Raw genomic sequence first — 19,735 nt, forward strand, 5'->3', positions numbered from 1 at the left:
CAGTGCAGAAGGAAACCATTTGGCACATTGTGTCTGCACCACCTCTCCGACAGAGCATCTTAATCGGGGCCCTATCCCCATAACCCCACATATTCACCCCACTAATCCCCCTAATCTACACATCTTGGAGCACTAAGGGGCAATTTAGCATGGCCAATCCACCTAACCCATGCATCTTTGGACACTAAGGGGCAATTTATCATGGCCAATCCACCTAACCTGCACATCTTTGGACTGTGGGAGGAAACCAGAGCACCCGGAGGAAACCCACGCAGACGGGTGAATGTGCAAAGCCACACAGACAGTCGCTCAAGGCTGGAATTGAACCCGGGTCCCTGGCGCTGTGAGGTAGCAGTGCTAACCACCGTGCCACCCAGTCACTTCTCATGTCTGCTGATTAATTATAAACTTCTACCTAACCTCGGGACTGGTTGCTTCCTAGTTTAAAATTTATTTACTAGTGTCACAATTAGGCTGACATTAACACTGCAATGAAGTTACTGTGAAAATCCCCTGAGTCGCCACACTCTGGTGCCTGTTCGGGTTACACTGAGGGAGAACTTAGCACTGCCCAATGCACCCTAACCAGCACGTTTTTCGGACTGTGGGAGGAAACCGGAGCGCCCGGAGGAAACCCACGCAGACACGGGGAGAACGTGCACACTCTGCACAGACAGTGACCCAAGCCGGGAATCGAACCCGGGTCCCTGGCGCTGTGAGGCAGCAGCGCTAGCTCCTCTCCATCCCTGATGCCCCTCAATGTTTGCAGTTCAGACGCTCACTCAGCAATTCTGAAGCAAAGTTGCTCAAGCCACAGGTGCTACCGCTGATATGGTTGACCAGGACTGCAGTGCAGTCCACAGATTCGTACATACTACACAGCCTGGGCACATCCTGCATTGTCTGTCTGATTGTATTGAGTTAATGAGTCAAATAGTTACTAATTTAGTTAGCTTAACATAATAGCAAGTTACAGTTGCCAAACTTGTAAAGAAAAATGTATAACTACTGGAAATAGAATAGAATAAAAAACCACACCCCTTCCCCCCCCCCTCACTGAGTTCCCACTTAACCAAATTCCTGATTTTTGCCCTCAGTTCACCAAGCACTCTTTACCCTATGCGTCCCTGCAGTAGCAAAACCTGTCGACTTTTATAGAGAGCTGGTGACTCGCACCCAAGTTACAACCGTTAAGCCGGCTTCCTTGGCAAGTCATGTTGCAGCTTTATAGAACCTTAGTTAGGCCGCACTTGGAATATAGTGTTCAATTCTGGTCGCCCCACTACCAGAAGGATGTGGAGGCTTTGGAGAGGGTGCAGAAAAGATTTACCAGGATGTTGCCTGGTATGGAGGGCATTAACTATGAGGAGAGGTTGGAGAAACTTGGTTTGTTCTCACTGGAGCGACGGAGGTTGAGGGGAGACCTGATAGAAGTCTACAAGATTATGAGGGGCATGGACAGAGTGGATAGTCAGAAGCTTTTTCCCCAGGGTGGAAGAGTCAATTACTAGGGGGGCACAGGTTTAAGGTGCGAGGGGCAAGGTTTAAAGGAGATGTACGAGACAAATTTTTTACACAGAGGGTGGTGGGTGCCTGGAACTCGCTGCCGGGGGAGGGAGTGGAAGCAGATACGATAGTGAGTTTTAAGGGGCGTCTGGACAAATACATGAATAGGATGGGAATAGAGGGATATGGTCCCCGGAAGGGTCGGGGGTTTTAGTTCAGTCGGGGCAGCACGGTCGGTGCAGGCTTGGAGGGCCGAAGGGCCTGTTCCTGTGCTGTAATTTTCTTTGTTCTTACCACAGTAACTACACAGGCTTTCAGCTGGCTGACGGCTGCCACTGCCAGGCAGTTTCTGTTAACTCACTTGCAATTTTAAAATTCTAAGTCAAAGTCTGGCTGTTGGGCTAAATTACAGCTGGAGCAACACTTGCATGTGGAATTCCCGACTTAGCACTCGACTCGTGAAGCAGGCTGCTTTGTTTAAACATTTATAAAGATGCAGCTGCGGTGAGATCCGGCTCGCCAAGACTTGCGATTACTCTCTGACCAATCGAATCCGGGCAGGCTTTGACCAGTAGATCCAGCAGACCCAGCAGACCCAGCGAGCAGGTCTGCCATCAGAATCATAGGAGATAGGAGCAGGAGGAGGCCATTCGGCCCTTCGAGCCTGCTCCACCATTCATCGCCATCATGGCTGATTGTCCAACTCAAGAGCCTCATCCTGCTTTCTCCCCATAACCTTTGATCCCGTTCGCCCCCAAAGCGAGGATGTAACATACGGAAGTGAAGTCAGTCAGGCTGGTGATCAGCAATGTGTGTTCACCCACAAGATTAAACTGCTGAGAAGCAAAATTGTTGGCCGGATTTCTCCCATCCTGCCTGCCCCAGGAATCGTGGTGGGTGGCAGACGGACCATGTAAAGGTCCATTAACCTCAGGTGGGACTGTCCGCTTTTGAGGTGTTATGGTTCAGGTTGGAAACTCCAAAGTGTTTTATGGAGCCCACCTGGATCATAAGTTTTGCGCTTTGAATTTGGCTTGGATAAGCATGATAGGCTTCACTTCATGTATGATTCAAATGACCCACTAGGGAGCTTTTATCAAACAGTTTATTTCAGAATATAGTTAACATGTATGGAAAGAAAATTTAGCAATAACTTTTATCAGTTACAATAACGTATAACCCTTAACAAATATATCTAAGATGTTCCAATCAAACAAAACCCTTGCCATGGACAAAACCCTTTCAACAAGTTCAACACAGCAAAGACTAATGCTCTCGTGATACTGGAATTGAGTCCTTCGGTTGAAGTTCTCGGGATGCACCCAGAACAGTTTGAAGTCAGAACATCTTCCCAGAACCCCAGGCAGACTCAGGTCAAGCCACCAACAGCAGATTTTCTACTTCAGGAAGGCTTTCGGCTAACCTGCAGAATTTCCAAAACTAGGGAGAGAGAGGGAGACTTCTTTTCAGCCTGCTGTCCCTTCTAAAACTCCACTCTTAACTGCAGCTAAACAGAAAATGAAACCTTAAACTCATGGGAAAGGAAACAAAGAAACTCCAAAAACACACATGACCGTCCTCCGAACAATGCAGGAGCGTAAAACACCCAGAGTAAAAATAGCCAGACCCCATTTAAGCTATTGAAGTAGCAATAAAAGGAGCCCTCGTAGGAGACTTGCACGTTATCCCCGTGTCTGCATGGGTTTCCTCCAGATGCTCCGGTTTCCTCCCACAGTCCAAAGATGTGCGGGTTAGGTACATTGGCCGTGCTAAATTGCTCCTTTGTGTCCCAGGACACGTAGATTTGAGGGATTAGCGGGGTAAATATGTGGGGTGACGGGGATGGGGCCGAGGTGGGATTGTTGTTGGTGCAGACTCGATAGGCTGAATGGCCTCCTTCTGCACTGTAGGGATTCTATGATGACTTTTCAGTTACGCAGTAGCTCCCTGCAGTGCGATCGTCAGTGAATGGAACTCTTGGACACAGTAATGTCAGCTAGGAATCCTGTGGCGAGTAACTCACCTCCTGACTCCCCAGAGCCTGTCCACCATCTACCAGGCACAAGTCAGGAGTGAGATGGAATACTCCCCACTTGCCTGGATGGGTGCAGCTTCAACAACACTCAAGAAGCTCGACACCATCCAGGACAAAGCAGCCCCGCTTGGTTGGCACCACATCTACAAACACCCACTCCCTCCACCACCGATGCTCAGTAGCAGCAGTGTGTACCATCTACAAGATGCACTGCAGCAATTCACCAAAGATCCTTGGACAGCACCTTCCAAACCACCACCACTTCCATCTAGAAGGACAAAGGCAGCAGATACATGGGGACACCACCACCTGCAAGTTCCCCTCCAAACCACTCACCGTCCCGACTTGGAAATATATCGGCTGTTCCTTCACAGTCACTGGGTCAAAATCCTGGAATTCCCTCCCGAGAGGCATTGTGGGTCAACCCACAGCACGTGGACTGCAGCGATTCAAGAAGGCAGCTCACCACCACCTTCTCAAGGGGCAACTAGGGATGGGCAATAAATGCTGGCCCAGCCAGCGACGCCCGTGTCCCATGAATGAATATAAATATCCCTCCAGTGTCTGAAATCTACGGCAGCAATAAAACCGAACTGAAAAAGGGTCTGCTTACAACAGGATTTTAAATAAAAACCTTTCTTAAAGGTACACCGACACAGAGGCAAGCGCGGCCGAAGAATCCCACCCTTTATGTCTGCCTTGTAATACATCAGTGAGACTTGGGGAGGGTGGGGGTGAATACTCAGCATGCCAAATCAACAGGACTGCAAACCAGAAAAGGACGTTTCTTTATTAATGTCACAAGTAAGCTGCAATGAAGTTACTGTGAAAACAGACGTGGCTGGTATTTCGAAACAAGTAGATAATTTGCATTGCATAGAATCATGTAGCGCAGAAGAGGCCCCTCAACCTCCTGCCCCTCACCTTGGACCCATGTCCCTTCGTGACTGACAGATGTGTACAGAGGGATATGGGCCAAATGTGGGCGATTGGGACTAGCTTTGGGGTTTACAAAAAAAAGGGCGGCATGGACAAGTTGGGCCGAAGGGCCTGTTTCCATGCTGTAAACTTCTATGACTCTTCAACTAAGGGGAACAGCTGCTCCTTAACCACCACGTCCATGCCCCTCATAATCTTGTACACCTCAATCCAGGTCGCCCCCTCAGTCTTCTCTGCTCCAGCGAAAACAACCCAAGCCGACCCCTCTTCATAACTTAAATGTTCCATTCCCAGGCAGCATCCTGGTGAATCTCCTCTGCACCCTCTCCAGTGCGATCCCATCCCTTCTATAATGTGGCGATCAGAACTGAACACAGTACTCCAGCTGTGGCCTCATACAACCCCAACATGACTTTCCTGTTTTTGTAATCTATGCCTCGATTGATGAAGGCCCATATGCCTTTTTCACCACCCTACTAACATGCCCTTCCGCTTTCAGAGATCTGTGGACAAACACGCCAAGGTCCCTTTGTTCCACAGAATTTCCTCGTGTCCGACCATTCATTGAGTACTTCCTTGTCAAATTACTCCTTCCAAAGTGTACCACCTCACATTTGATTTACCAGTACTCATCTTGCTCGAAAGGAACTTTCCAGCAGCACCTCCCCACCCCCAATTGAAGGTAGAAAGGACGAGAATGATCAGTGCGTGCCCTTGCCTTTGATGGCAAGAAAAGCAAAGATAAGACGGAAGCAGTGGCCTGATCAACTGACTGGGGGGGGGGCGGGGGGGGGGCGCACGGTGGCACACTGGTCAGCGCTGTTGCCTCACAGCTCCAGGGACCTGGGTTCGATTCCCGGCTCGGGTCACTCTCTGTGGAGTTTGCACATTCTCCTCGTGTCTGTGTCAGTTTCCTCCGGGTGCTCTGGTTTCCTCCTACAGTCCAAAGATGTGCAGGTTAGGTGCATTGGCCATGCTAAATTGCCCCTTAGTGTCCCGGTATGCGTAGGTTAGAGGGATTAGTGGGGTAAATATGTGGGATGACGGGGATAGGGCCTGGGTGGGATTGTTGTTGGTGCAGACTCGATGGGCTGAATGGCCTCCTCCTGCACTGTAGGGATTCTATGATGACTTTTCAGTTACGCAGTCGCTCCCTGCAGTGCGATCGTCAGTGAATGGAACTCTCGGACACAGTAATGTCACCTATACCTCGGATGTCTGAAACCTAAAATTCAAACAATAAACTGAATTTAGAAACAGTCTGTGTTGTATTCCGAGAGCAAAAGGCCTTGTACAAACACTGAGCAAAGATTAATCTATTTATCTTTGGTGTAATATTAACCAGCCTCCGGCACCATGGCCCGATCTAAGAGGGATTGGAGACTTGTGTCGTCTGCAGTGGGTACGACAGAGGCTGCCACACGAGAGTGGAGATACCAAGCCTCGCCAGGTGATACCAAACACAGAATTAACAACCAACGTGTCAGCCATTGTGTTATGGGAAGAAACTGCCCTTTCACACGTCTCCAGGTCATGTCCTCCTTACAAATTGCGTAATCTTCCTTCAATCTGAAGCCTTGGTCCTCACTGTTAACCATTTCTTTATAGCTCGGAAAGCAAGAGACACTTCTTTTGATTTGATTTGATTTATTATTGTCACATGTATTGGGATACAGTGATAAGTATTGTTTCTTGCGCGCTATACAGACAAAGCATACTGTTCATAGAGAAGGAAAAGTGTGCAGAATGTAGTGTTACAGTCAGAGCTAGATTTTGATTTGATTTATTATTGTCACATGTATTGGGATACAGTGAAAAGTATTGTTTCTTGCACGCTATACAGACAAAGCATACCGTTCATAGAGAAGGAAAGGAGAGGATGCAAAATGCAGTGTTACAGTCATAGCTCGGGTGCAGAGAAAGATCAACTTAATGCGAGGTAGGTCCATTCAAAAGTCTGACAGCAGCAGGGAAGAATGTTCTTGAGTCGGTCGGTACGTGACCTCAGACTTTTGTATCTTTTTCACGACGGAAGAAGGTGGAAGAGAGAATGTCCGGGGTGCGTGAGGTCCTTAATTATGCTGGCTGCTTTTCCCCGAGGCAGCGGGAAGTGTAGACAGAGTCAATGGATGGGAGGCTGGTTTGTGTGATGGATTGGGCTACATTCATGACCTTTTGTAGTTCCTTGCGGTCTTGGGCAGAGCAGGAGCCCCATACCGAGCTGTGATACAACCAGAAAGAATGCTTTCGATGGTGCTCTAAAGAAGTGATGTGGAGATGCCGGCGTTGGACTGGGGTGAACACAGTAAGAGTTTTAACAACACCAGGTTAAAGTCCAACAGGTTTATTTGGTAGCAAATACAATTAGCTTTCAGAGCGCTGCTCCTTCGTCAGATGGAGTGGAAATGTGCTCTCAAACAGGGCACAGAGACACAAAATCAAGTTACAGAATACTGATTAGAATGCGAATCTCTACACTCAACCAGGTCTTAAAGATACAGACAATGTGAGTGGAGGGAGCATTAAGCACAGGTTAGAGAGATGTGTATTGTCTCCAGACAGGACAGCCAGTGAGATTCTGCAAGTCCAGGAGGCAAGCTGTGGGGGTTACTGATCAAAAGGCAGCCTTCACGACACACGACAGCGCAGAGTCGCTGAGCAGAAACTGATAGCCAAGTTCCGCACACATGAGGACTGCTTCGACCGGGATGTTGGATTTATGTCACATTATCAGTAATGACCGAGACAGGGCGCTGGGTCCTCCAGCCAATGGGGAGCGCGGAGAGCAGTCGGAGGACCCAGCGCCCTGCCTCGGTCCTCCGACTGCTCTCCGCTCTCCCCATTGGCTGGAGGACCCAGCGCCCTGCCTCGGTCCTCCGACTGCTCTCCGCTCTCCCCATTGGCTGGAGGACCCAGCGCCCTGCCTCGGTCCTCCGACTGCTCTCCGCTCTCCCCATTGGCTGGAGGACCCAGCGCCCTGCCTCGGTCCTCCGACTGCTCTCCGCGCTCCCCATTGGCTGGAGGACCCAGCGCCCTGCCTCGGTCCTCCGACTGCTCTCCGCTCTCCCCATTGGCTGGAGGACCCAGCGCCCTGCCTCGGTCCTCCGACTGCTCTCCGCTCTCCCCATTGGCTGGAGGACCCAGCGCCCTGCCTCGGTCCTCCGACTGCTCTCCACTCTCCACATTGGCTGGAGGACCAGGTGCCGCGTGGAGTCCTCCAGGCTCGGTTCTCTCTCCCCATTGGTCGGGCGCCTGTCTGGAATAAGCTGCCAGAAATAGTAGTAGAGGCGGGTACAATTTTGTCTTTTAAAAAGCGTTTAGACAGTTACATGGGTAAGATGGGTATAGAGGGATATGGGCTAAACGCGGGCAATTGGGATTAGCTTAGGGGTTTAAAAAAAAGGGGCGGCATGGACAAGTTGGGCCGAAGGGCGTGTTTCCATGCTGTAAATCTCTCTATGACTAATGGAAACAATGTTCAGGGGAATGGGCACTAAGTCATGATGCTAATTTGGGGAGCCAGTACAGACACGATGGGCCGAATGGCCCCTCCTGCTTCCCCCCAGGAGTGAACAACCTGTGAACTCTGAACACAGAAGCGCTGACTGAGCAACTGCAAAGAGGAGGCAGCCGAAGCTCCGCCCCTCTGGAGGACCCAGCGCCCTGCCTCGGTCCTCCGACTGCTCTCCGCGCTCCCCATTGGCTGGAGGACCCAGAGCCTCGGTCCTCCGACTGCTCTCCGCGCTCCCCATTGGCTGGAGGACCCAGCGCCTGCGTCAATCCTCCGACTGCTCTCCGCGCTCCCCATTGGCTGGAGGACCAGGTGCCGCGAGGAGTCCTCCAGGCTCGGTTCTCTCTCCCCATTGGTCGGGGCGCCTGTCAATCACCGCCGCGACGGCGGCCATTACGGACGACGCTGTGCGGTTGTTGAAGTGACGGCCGCTCCGTTCCGTGCCGCTGCTGAAAAGGCGGGAGAAGCATTCCCGGTTCGTATTTTATTTGATTCATCCCCCCCCCACCCCGCTGATAAATGAAACCCTCCGGAAATTCCCTTTCCGCCGGAGGTACCGGAGGGCTCTCCACGGGGTTTCCTGGGTGCCCGATCCCCGCCTTGCGCAGGCGCGTCAGTGGCCGCCGTCCGGCAGATAGGGCGGTTTCTCACCCGCTGGGGATTCTGGGTAGGGCTGCTTGCAATTGGCCCAAACACTGCCATGGTTAACACTGCCAAGGTTAGCACTGCTGCCTCGCAGCGCCAGTGGCCTGGGTTCAATTCCAGACATCGCTATGGTTAGCACTGCTGCCTCACAGCGCCAGAGACCCGGGTTCAATTCCAGCCCCTGCCAAGGTTAGAATCATAGAATCCCTACAGTACAGAAGGAGGCCATTCGGCCCATCGAGTCTGCACCGACCACAATCCCACCCAGGCCCTACCCCCACATATTTACCCGCTAATCCCTCTAACCTACACATCTCAGGACTCTAAGGGGCAATTTTTAACCTGGCCAATCAACCTAACCCGCACGTCTATCGGACTGTGGGAGGAAACCGGAGCACCCGGAGGAAACCCACGCAAACACGAGGAGAATGTGCAAACTCCACACAGACAGTGACCCAAGCCGGGGATCGAACCCTGGTCCCTGGAGCTGTAAAGCAGCAGTGCTAACCACTGTGCTACCGTGCCGCCCGTTAGCACTGCTGCCTCACAGCGCCAGGGTCCCGGGTTCAATTCCAGCCACTGCCATGGTTAGCACTGCTGCCTCACAGCGCCAGGGTCCCAGATTCAATTCCAGCCATTGCCATGGTTAGCACTGTTGCCTCACAGCGCCAGGGTCCCAGATTCAATTCCAGCCATTGCCATGGTTAGCACTGCTGCCTCACAGCGCCAGGGTCCCAGATTCAATTCCAGCCATTGCCATGGTTAGCACTGCTGCCTCACAGCGCCAGGGTCCCAGATTCAATTCTAGACACTGCCATGGTTAGCACTGCTGCCTCACAGCGCCAGGGTCCCAGATTCAATTCTAGACACTGCCATGGTTAGCACTGCTGCCTCACAGCGCCAGGGTCCCAGATTCAATTCCAGCCATTGCCATGGTTAGCACTGCTGCCTCACAGCGCCAGGGTCCCAGATTCAATTCCAGCCATTGCCATGGTTAGCACTGTTGCCTCACAGCGCCAGGGTCCCAGATTCAATTCTAGACACTGCCATGGTTAGCACTGCTGCCTCACAGCGCCAGGGTCCCGGGTTCAATTCTAGACACTGCCATCTGCTATCCCTGATATCAAAGTTTGGCTCTTATGTTTGTATTGTCTTCCTTAGCCCTGAGTCTCCAACCAGCAGAGGTAATTTCTCCACACTAGCTACTCTGTTCTCTTTAATATGCAGAAAAATCAACTCCTGGCAACCAGATTTTTTTTTCAGGGGTTGTGGGCATCACTGGCTGGGCCAGCAGTTATGGCCCATCCCTAATTGCCAAGAACTGAATGGTTTGCGAGGCCATTCAGAGGACATTTAAAAGTCAACCATGTTGCTGTGGACTTGGAGTCACATGTAGTCCAGACCGGGTAAGGACAGCAGATGTCTTTCCCTAAAGGGATATTAGTGAACCAAATGAGTTTATTACAACATGTGTCATGGTCACCATTACAAAGAACAAAGAAAGTTACACCACAGGAACAGGCCCTTCGGCCCTCCAAGCCTGCACCGACCATGCTGCCCGACTGAGCTAAAGCCCCTTAAAAGTCACTTATCGTATCCGCTTCCACTCCCTCCCCCGGCAGTGAGTTCCAGGCACCCACCACCCTCTGTGTAAAAAAACTTGCCTCGTACATCTCCTTTAAACCTTGCCCCTCACACCTTAAATCTGTGCCCCCTAGTAATTGACTCTTCCACCCTGGGGAAAGGCTTCTGATGATCCACCCTGTCCATGCCCCTCATAATCTTGTAGACTTCTATCAGGTCGCCCCTCAACCTCTGTCGTTCCAGTGAGAACAAACCGAGTTTCTCCAACCTCTCCTCATAGCTAATGCCCTCCATACCAGGCAAACATCCTGGTAAATCTTTTCTGTACCCTCTCCAAAGCCTCCACATCCTTCTGGTAGTTGGACTATCTACATACTGCTTCAAGAAGCCCTCCTGGATGCTCTTTTCAAACTCTGCCCCATCCACGGACCTAGAACTGAGTGAGTTCCAGTCAAGAAAGGGGAAGTTAAAATCTCCCACCACAATTACCCTTTACTTTTACACCTTGCCAAAATCTGCCTACATATCTGTTCCTCTATCTCTCGCTGGCTGTGGGGCGGCCTATAGTAAACTCCCAACATTGTGCCTACACCCTTCCTATTCCTGAGCTCTACACATATTGCCTCGCTGTACGAGCCCTCCAAGGTTTCCTCCTGTAGTACAGCTGTGATATTCTCCAGTAGTGCAACTCCCCTTTTACATCCCCCTCTATCCCGCTTGAAACACCTGTATCCTGGAATGTTAAGCTGCCAGTTCTGTCCTACCCTTAACCAAGTCTCTGTAACAGCAACAACATCATAGTTCCAAGTACTAATCCAAGCTCTAAGTTTATCTGCTTTACCTGTTACACTTCTTGCATTGAAATGAATGCACTTCACTCCACCAGACCCTCAATAATCAGCAACCTCACCCTGCCTGCTCTTTCTCTGAGTCTACCTGAGCCTACTCCGGTTCCCCTTCAGTTAGTTTACCTCTGCCTTGGATCCCACACCCCTGCCAAACTAGTACATAGATTAGATTGCAATTCCTGTCATTTTTATTTTTAGAACTGCTGCCAGCTGCCTTGGTGAGATTTGAACCCATATCCCCATTAGTATTTGCCTGGTTCCTGGAATACCAGTCCAGTGATGTTACCACAACTACCATTTTCCCTATCAAAGGGTCAGTGCTGAGGGAGCCCCATGCTGTCAGAGGGTGATTACTGAGGGAGTACGGTGCTGTCAGAGGCTCAGTACTGAGGCAGAGACGCACTGTGGGAGGGTCAGTGCTGAGGGAGCACCGCACTGTGGGAGGGTCAGTGCTGAGGGAGCACCGCACTGTGGGAGGGTCAGTGCTGAGGGAGCACCGCACTGTGGGAGGGTCGGTGCTGAGGGAGCACCGCACTGTGGGAGGGTCAGTGCTGAGGGAGCGCCGCACTGTGGGAGGATCAGTGCTGAGGGAGCGCCGCACTGTGGGAGGGTCAGTGCTGAGGGAGCGCCGCACTGTGGGAGGGTCAGTACTGAGGCAGAGACGCACTGTTGGAGGATCAGTGCTGAGGGGGCGCCGCACTGTGGGAGGGTCAGTGCTGAGGGAGCGCCGCACTGTGGGAGGGTCAGTGCTGAGGGAGCGCCGCACTGTGGGAGGGACAGTGCTGAGGGAGTGCCGCACTGTGGGAGGAACAGTGCTGAGGGAGTGCCGCACTGTGGGAGGGACAGTGCTGAGGGAGCGCCGCACTGTGGGAGGGTCAGTGCTGAGGGAGCGCCGCACTGTGGGAGGGTCAGTGCTGAGGGAGCGCTGCACTGTGGGAGGGTCAGTGCTGAGGGAGCGCCGTACTGTGGGAGGGTCAGTGCTAAGGGAGCGCTGCACTGCGGGAGGGTCAGTGCTGAGGGAGCGCCGCACTGTGGGAGGGACAGTGCTGAGGGAGCGCCGCACTGTGGGAGGGTCAGTGCTGAGGGAGCGCCGCACTGTGGGAGGGTCAGTGCTGAGGGAGCGCCGCACTGTGGGAGGGTCAGTGCTGAGGGAGCGCCGCACTGTGGGACAGTCAGTGCTGAGGGAGCGCCGCACTGTGGGAGGGTAAGTGCTGAGGGAGCGCCGCACTGTGGGAGGGACAGTGCTGAGGGAGCGCCGCACTGTGGGAGGGTCAGTGCTGAGGGAGCGCCGCACTGTGGGAGGGTCAGTGCTGAGGGAGCGCCGCACTGTGGGAGGGTCAGTGCTGAGGGAGCGCCGCACTGTGGGAGGGTCGGTGCTGAGGAAGCGCCGCACTGTGGGACAGTCAGTGCTGAGGGAGCGCCGCACTGTGGGAGGGTAAGTGCTGAGGGAGCGCCGCACTGTGGGAGGGTCAGTGCTGAGGGAGCGCCGCACTGTGGGAGGGTCAGTGCTGAGGGAGCGCCGCACTGTGGGAGGGTCAGTGCTGAGGGAGCGCCGCACTGTGGGAGGGTCAGTGCTGAGGGAGCACCGCACTGTGGGAGGGTCGGTGCTGAGGGAGCACCGCACTGTGGGAGGATCAGTGCTGAGGGAGCCCGCACTGTGGGAGGGTCAGTGCTGAGGCAGAGACGCACTGTGGGAGGGTCAGTGCTGAGGGAGCGCCGCACTGTGGGAGGGTCGGTGCTGAGGGAGCACCGCACTGTGGGAGGATCAGTGCTGAGGGAGCGCCGTACTGTGGGAGGGTCAGTGCTGAGGGAGCGCCGCACTGTGGGAGGGTCAGTACTGAGGCAGAGACGCACTGTTGGAGGATCAGTGCTGAGGGGGCGCCGCACTGTGGGAGGGTCAGTGCTGAGGGAGCGCCGCACTGTGGGAGGGTCAGTGCTGAGGGAGCGCCGCACTGTGGGAGGGTCACTACTGAGGCAGAGACGCACTGTTGGAGGATCAGTGCTGAGGGGGCGCCGCACTGTGGGAGGGTCAGTGCTGAGGGAGCGCCACACTGTGGGAGGGTCAGTGCTGAGGGAGCGCCGCACTGTGGGAGGGACAGTGCTGAGGGAGTGCCGCACTGTGGGAGGAACAGTGCTGAGGGAGTGCCGCACTGTGGGAGGGACAGTGCTGAGGGAGCGCCGCACTGTGGGAGGGTCAGTGCTAAGGGAGCGCTGCACTGTGGGAGGGACAGTGCTGAGGGAGTGCCGCACTGTGGGAGGAACAGTGCTGAGGGAGTGCCGCACTGTGGGAGGGACAGTGCTGAGGGAGCGCCGCACTGTGGGAGGGTCAGTGCTAAGGGAGCGCTGCACTGCGGGAGGGTCAGTGCTGAGGGAGCGCCGCACTGTGGGAGGGTCAGTGCCGAGGGAGCGCCGCTTTCCCACAGCCACATGGGTGACTCGGATATGGTCTCGTGAGCCACTCAGTTCAAGGGCAATTAGGAATGGGCAATAAATGCTGGTCCAGCCAGTGATCCCATGGATAAATAATATATACTGTTCTCTGGGGCAGAGCCAGTGAATACTGCTTCCTTTTACACCTCCTGCGCTCCTTTTACAGGGTTTTAGAAATGGAGGGATCGCAGGTCAGACCGGATCTGAGCCAGTCAGCCAATTCTTCAGGAGCTGAATCTCACCGGCCTTTGGACATGGAGGGAGAAAGCAGCGATCGCCACGTGGACAATCCGCACGCTCGTTCCGTGTGCGGACTCGCCCTCGGCCCGTCGCCCGAGCCGGAGAGACTCGTGCGCTGTCACGGCCAGGGGGAGCAGGGTGAAGGCAGGGAGGGACCTGGATCCCAGGACGTGTTGGAGCCTCATCGCACTGCTGCCGGCCTGGAGGGCCGCTTCGTCTGCTCCGTGTGTGGGAAGGGGTTTGCGTACCCGTCCCACCTGCACGCTCACCAGCGGGTTCACTGTGACGAGCGGCCGTGGGAGTGCTCCGACTGCCGGAAGAGTTTTAAAAGCAGGCAGGAGCTGAAGCGACACCGTCGGCTGCACACCGGCGACAAGCCGTTCGCCTGCTCCGTCTGTGCCAAGGGCTTCACTCAGTTATCCGACCTGCGGCGGCACCAGAGAGGACACGCCATTCGGCGGCTTCTGGCCTGTCCCCACTGCGGGAAGGGCTTTACTCGATCGTCCGCCCTCCTGAGGCACCAGCGGTTCCACGCCGATGTCAGACCGTTCAGATGTCCCGAGTGCGGCAGGAGCTTTAAGTGTGAGCAGGAGCTGAGGAGGCACCAGCTGGAAGAAGGCGGAGGGAGGCCCTTCAGCTGCCCGGTGTGCGGGAAGGGGTTCGCCCGCTCCTCCAACCTGCTGACCCACCAGCGGGTCCACACCGGGGAGAGACCCTTCTCCTGTTCGGTGTGCGGGAAGGAATTCGCCCAGGCTTCAAACCTGGAAACCCACCAGCGGGTTCACACCGGGGAGAGACCCTTCTCCTGTTCGGTGTGCGGGAAGGGGTTCGCCCGCTCCTCCGCCCTGCTGACACACCAGCGGGTGCACACCGGGGAGAGACCCTTCACCTGCGCGGTGTGCGGCAAGGGGTTCACCCAGTCCTCCAACCTGCTGACCCATCAGCGCATCCACACCGGTGAGCGGCCCTTCACCTGCGCGGTGTGCGGCAAGGGGTTCATCCGCTCCTCCAAGCTGCTGACCCATCAGCAGGTCCACACCGACGAGAGGCCCTTCCCCTGCTCCACCTGCGGGAAATGCTTCAAGAGCGCCGGCAGCCTGATGGTCCACCAGCGCTATCACTCCGCCACCCGGCCCTTTGCCTGCACCGTGTGTGGGAAGGGATTCACCGACTCCTCCCACCTCCTGAGGCACCAGCGCGTACACACGGACGAGCGGCCGTACACCTGCTCCGTGTGTGGCAAGGGCTTCATTCGCACCTCCCACCTGGTGAGGCACCGGCAGATTCACCCCGTCCCGTAACGCCGGGATGATGAGTCAGACATTTCTGTGACGCTGTGTGTGACGTCTCATCCCCTTGGTGCCCTTCGTTCAACTTCTCCCGGCCTTTAAGAACATAAGAACTAGGAGCAGGAATAGGCCATCTGGCCCCTCGAGCCTGCTCTGCCATTCAATAAGATCATGGCTGATCTTTTCATGGACTCAGCTCCACTTACCCGCCCACTCACCATAACCCTTAATTCCTTTACTGTTCAAAAATCTATCTATCCTTGCCTTAAAAACATTCAATGAGGGAGCCTCAACTGGGCAGGGAATTCCACAGATTCACAACCCTTTGTATGAAGAAGTTCCTCCTCAACTCAGTCCTAAATCTGCTCCCCCTTATTTTGAGGCCATGCCCCCTAGTTCTAGTTTCACCCGCCAGTGGAAACAACCTCCCTGCTTCTATCTTATCTATTCCCTTCATAATCTTATATGTTTCTATAAGATCTCCCCTCATTCTTCTGAATTCCAATGAGTATAGCCCCAGTCTACTCAGTCTCTCCTCATAAGCCAACCCTCTCAACTCCGGAATCAACCTAGTGAATCTCCTCTGCACCCCCTCCAGTGCCAGTATCTCCTTTCTCAAGTAAGGAGACCAAAACTGTGCACAGTACTCCAGGTGTGGCCTCACCAGCACCTTATACAGCTGCAACATAACCTCGCTGTTTTTAAACTCCATCCCTCGAGCAATGAAGGACAAAATCCCATTTGCCTTCTTAATGACCTGCTGCTTTATGTCAAGTCTGGAGCAGAGGACCGGGCCATTCGGCCCACCTGGTGTGTGCTGGTCCACACGCGCCTCCTCCCACCACCTCTTCCATCTCATCCCATCACCATCGCCTTCTATTAGTTTCCCCCACGTTTGTTTATCCAGTGTTCCTTTAAATATATCCACGCCTCGACTGACTCCCTGTGGCAGCCCGCTCCACATTCACGCTCTTTTTCTCTGACTTCTGCTTGAAGAAACAGTTCAATTGAGTAACCAAGGAGAAGACCAGATTCTTCTGGAAATAACCGGGAGTGAGACGCACTGGGGACCTATCGGAATGGACGTAACAGAGGGGCATAATGTTTGGATTGCTAAAGTTCAAGCCTGGGTTCCTGTGATTTAACGATGACATTTTCGGGTTATTGAAGGTTAGGGAAAATAAATAAATCTTTATTTACGAGGCAGAGTGTGGAGGTGGGACTGTGACGGGGCCCCAAGAGTGTGTACAAGTGCTATAAGTTGGGAATTTGGTGCAGAGGAAGGAACTAGTAAGTGTTCAAGGCTTTAATTAGTTGAGCAGGTGAGATTGATGTTGTTTGATGTGTGGAATGAAGTTATAATTCCAGCTTTGGCCAAATATTTAATTCGCTTTGTTCTGCAAGGTTAAGGATGCTCAGTTTAAAAAGGGCGGCAGGGTGGGCACAGTGGGTTAGCACTGCTGCCTCACAGCACCAGGGTCTCAGGTTCAATTCCGGCCTCGGGTGACTGTGTGGACAAAGAACAAAGAAAATTACAGCACAGGAACAGGCCCTTCGGCCCTCCAAGCCTGCACCGACCATGCTGTCCGACTGAACTAAAACCCCCTACCCTTCCGGGGACCATATCCCTCCATTCCCATCCTATTCATGTACTTGTCAAGACACCCCCTTAAAAGTCACTATCGTATCCGCTTCCACTCCCTCCCCCCGGCAGCGAGTTCCAGGCACCCACCACTCTCTGTGTAAAAAACTTGCCTCGTACATCTCCTTTAAACCTTGCCCCTCGCACCTTAAACCTGTGCCCCCCTAGTAATTGACTCTTCCACCCGTTTGAAAAAGCTTCTGACTGTCCACTCTGTCCATGCCCCTCATAATCTTGTAGACTTCTATCAGGTCTCCCCTCAACCTCCGTCATTCCAGTGAGAACAAACCAAGTTTCTCCAACCTCTCCTCAAAGCTAATGCCCTCCATACCGGGCAACATCCTGGTAAATCTTTTCTGTACCCTCTCCAAAGCCTCCACATCCTTCTGGTAGTGTGGCGACCAGAATTGAACACTATATTCCAAGTGCGGCCTCACTAAAGTTCTAGAAAGCTGCAACATGACTTGCCAATTTTTAAACTCAATGCCCCGGCCGATGAAGGCAAGCATGCCGTATGCCTTCTTGACTACCTTCTCCACCTGCGTTGCCACTGTCAGTGACCTGTATACCTGTACACCCAGATCACTCTGCCTATCAATACTCTTAAGTGTTCTGCCATTTACTGTATATTTCCTCTCTATATTAGACCTTCCAAAATGCATTACCTCACGTGGAGTTTGCACGTTCTCCCTGTATCTGTGTGGGTTTCCTCCGGGTGCTCCGGTTTCCTCCCACAGTACAAAGATCTGCGGGTTAGGTGGATTGGCCGTGCTAAATTGTCCCTTAGTGTCAGGGGGACTAGCTAGGATAAATACATGGGGATAGGGCCTGGGTGGGATTGTAATCGGCGCAAGGTTTAATGGGCCGAATGTCCTCCTTCTGCACTGTCTGATTCTATGATGTTTGGACTGTGGTGTTCTCCACTAACAAGGTGCTGCCATCAAGCTGAAAAGATCTTGTGCCCTCTAACCTAATGAATAACGGTGGTATCTGAAGTTTGGTCCTGGTGTGATCAGCTATGTCAGCCTGAGGGATCATATCATGCAGCACTTCATCTGTTCGCAACACACTGAACCAGCTCCTGCTTCCAAAACTCAGGACATGGGTGTCTGAGATTAGATATGATTCCACGATTGCACAACCCTTGATCAAGCTGGACTGGGCTAATAAAGTGGAAGTTTATTTATTCGTCACAAGTAAGGCTTACATGAACACCGCAATGAAGTTACTGTGTCTCTTTGCAGCAGTTCGGCAAATTATTTGGGAAGAGAATGGAATCTTAGCCTTTGTTGCGGGAGGAATGGAGTGAAAATATATGGAGGTATTACTGCAACTGTACGGGGCATTGGTGAGCCCACACCTGGGAATCCTGTGTGCTGTTGTCATCTCCTTACTGAAAGGAGGTTGTAATTACATTGGAAGCTGTTCAGAGAAAGAGTCAGAGGTTTACAGCATGGAAACAGTCCCTTTGGCCCAACTTGTCCATGCCACCCCTTTTTTTAACTCCTAAGCTAGTCCCAATTGCCTGCATTTGGCCCAAATCCTTATGTACCCATCTTATCCATGTAACTGTCTAAATGCTTTTTAAAAGGCAAAATTGTATCCGCCTCTACTACTACCTCTGGCAGCTCGTTCCAGACACTCACCACCCTCTGTATGAAAAAATTGCCCCTCTGGACACTTTTGTATCTCTCCCCTCTCACCTTAAACCTGTGCCCTCTAGTTTTAGACTCCTTTACCTTTGGGAAAAGATATTGACCATTTGAACCATAGAAACCCTACAGTGCAGAAAGAAGCCATTCGGCCCATCGAGTCTGCACCGACAACAATCCCACCCAGGCCCTACCCCCGTATCCCTACATATTTACCTGCTAACCCTCATATTTACCTACTAATCCCTCTAATCTACGCATCCCGGGACACAGGGGCAATTTAGCATGGCCAATCAACCTAACCCGCACACCTTTGGACTGTGGGAGGAAACCAGAGCACCCAGAGGAAACCCACGTGGACACGAGGAGAATGTGCAAACTCCACACAGACAGTGACCCAAGCCGGGAATCGAACCCAGGTCCCTGGAGCTGTGAAGCAGCAGTGCTAACCACTGTGCTACCGTGCCACCCCACTAGCTGATCTATGCTCATTATTTTATAGACCTCTATAAGATCACCTCTAAGCCTTCTACACTAGAGGAAAATAGTCCCAGTCTATCCAGCCTTTCCTTATAACTCAAACCATCAAGTCCCGGTAGCATCCTAGTAAATCTTTTCTGCACATTTTCTAGTTTAATAATATCCTTTCTATAATAGGGTGACCAGAATTGCACACAGTATTCCAAGTGTGGCCTCACCAATGTCTTGTCCAACTTCAACAAGACGTCCCAACTCCTGTATTCAATGTTCTGACTGCTGAAACCAAGCATGCCGAATGCCTTCTTCACCACTCTGTCCACCTGTGACTCCACTTTCAAGGAGCTATGAACCTGTACCCAGAGATCTCTTTGTTCTATATCTCTCCCCAACGCCCTACCATTAACTGAGTAAGTCCTGCCCCGGTTCAATCTACCAAAATGCATCACCTTGTATTTATCTAAATTAAACTCCATCTGCCATTCGTCAGCCCACTGGCCCAATTGATCAAGATCCCGCTGCAATTGGAGATAACCTTCTTCACTGTCCACTATGCCACCAATCTTGGTGTCATCTGCAAACTTACTAACCATGCCTCCTGTATTCCCATCCAAATCATTAATATAAATGACAAATAATAGTGGACCCAGCACTGATCCCTGAGGTCTGATTCATGGGATGATGGGAGTTGTCTAATGGGGAAAGATTGAGCAGTTGGAGGGTACATACCCACTGGAGTTTAAAAGAATGAGAGGTGATCTAATGAAAAAATATGGTTCTATATATATATATATATATATACTATATATAGGGGTGGCACGGTGGAACAGTGGGTTAGCACTGCTACCTAACAGCGCCAGGGACCTGGGTTCGATTCCCAGCTTGGGTCACTGTCTGTGTGGAGTTTGCACATTGTCTCCGTGTCTGCGTGGGTTTC

The 19,735-nt window shown here is 52.6% G+C and overlaps 1 protein-coding gene across 1 annotated transcript; it reads left to right on the forward strand.

Moving 5' to 3' along the window:
* Nucleotides 1–8,375: 8,375 nt before the first annotated feature.
* On the forward strand, nt 8,376–16,230 carry LOC144485928 (uncharacterized). Its single transcript, XM_078204001.1, has 2 exons — nt 8,376–8,466; nt 13,665–16,230. The coding sequence occupies exon 2, from the start codon at nt 13,675–13,677 to the stop codon at nt 15,037–15,039; it is 1,365 nt and encodes a 454-aa protein (XP_078060127.1). The 5' UTR covers nt 8,376–8,466; nt 13,665–13,674; the 3' UTR covers nt 15,040–16,230.
* Nucleotides 16,231–19,735: the final 3,505 nt, after the last annotated feature.

This window comes from Mustelus asterias, unplaced genomic scaffold, assembly GCF_964213995.1.
Source record: "Mustelus asterias unplaced genomic scaffold, sMusAst1.hap1.1 HAP1_SCAFFOLD_248, whole genome shotgun sequence".
NCBI classification, from domain to species: Eukaryota; Metazoa; Chordata; class Chondrichthyes; order Carcharhiniformes; family Triakidae; genus Mustelus; species Mustelus asterias.

Excerpts from the sequence above, each read along its gene's own strand:
- LOC144485928 (XM_078204001.1), top strand. The coding sequence starts at position 13,675 with ATGGAGGGATCGCAGGTCAGACCGGATCTGAGCCAGTCAGCCAATTCT.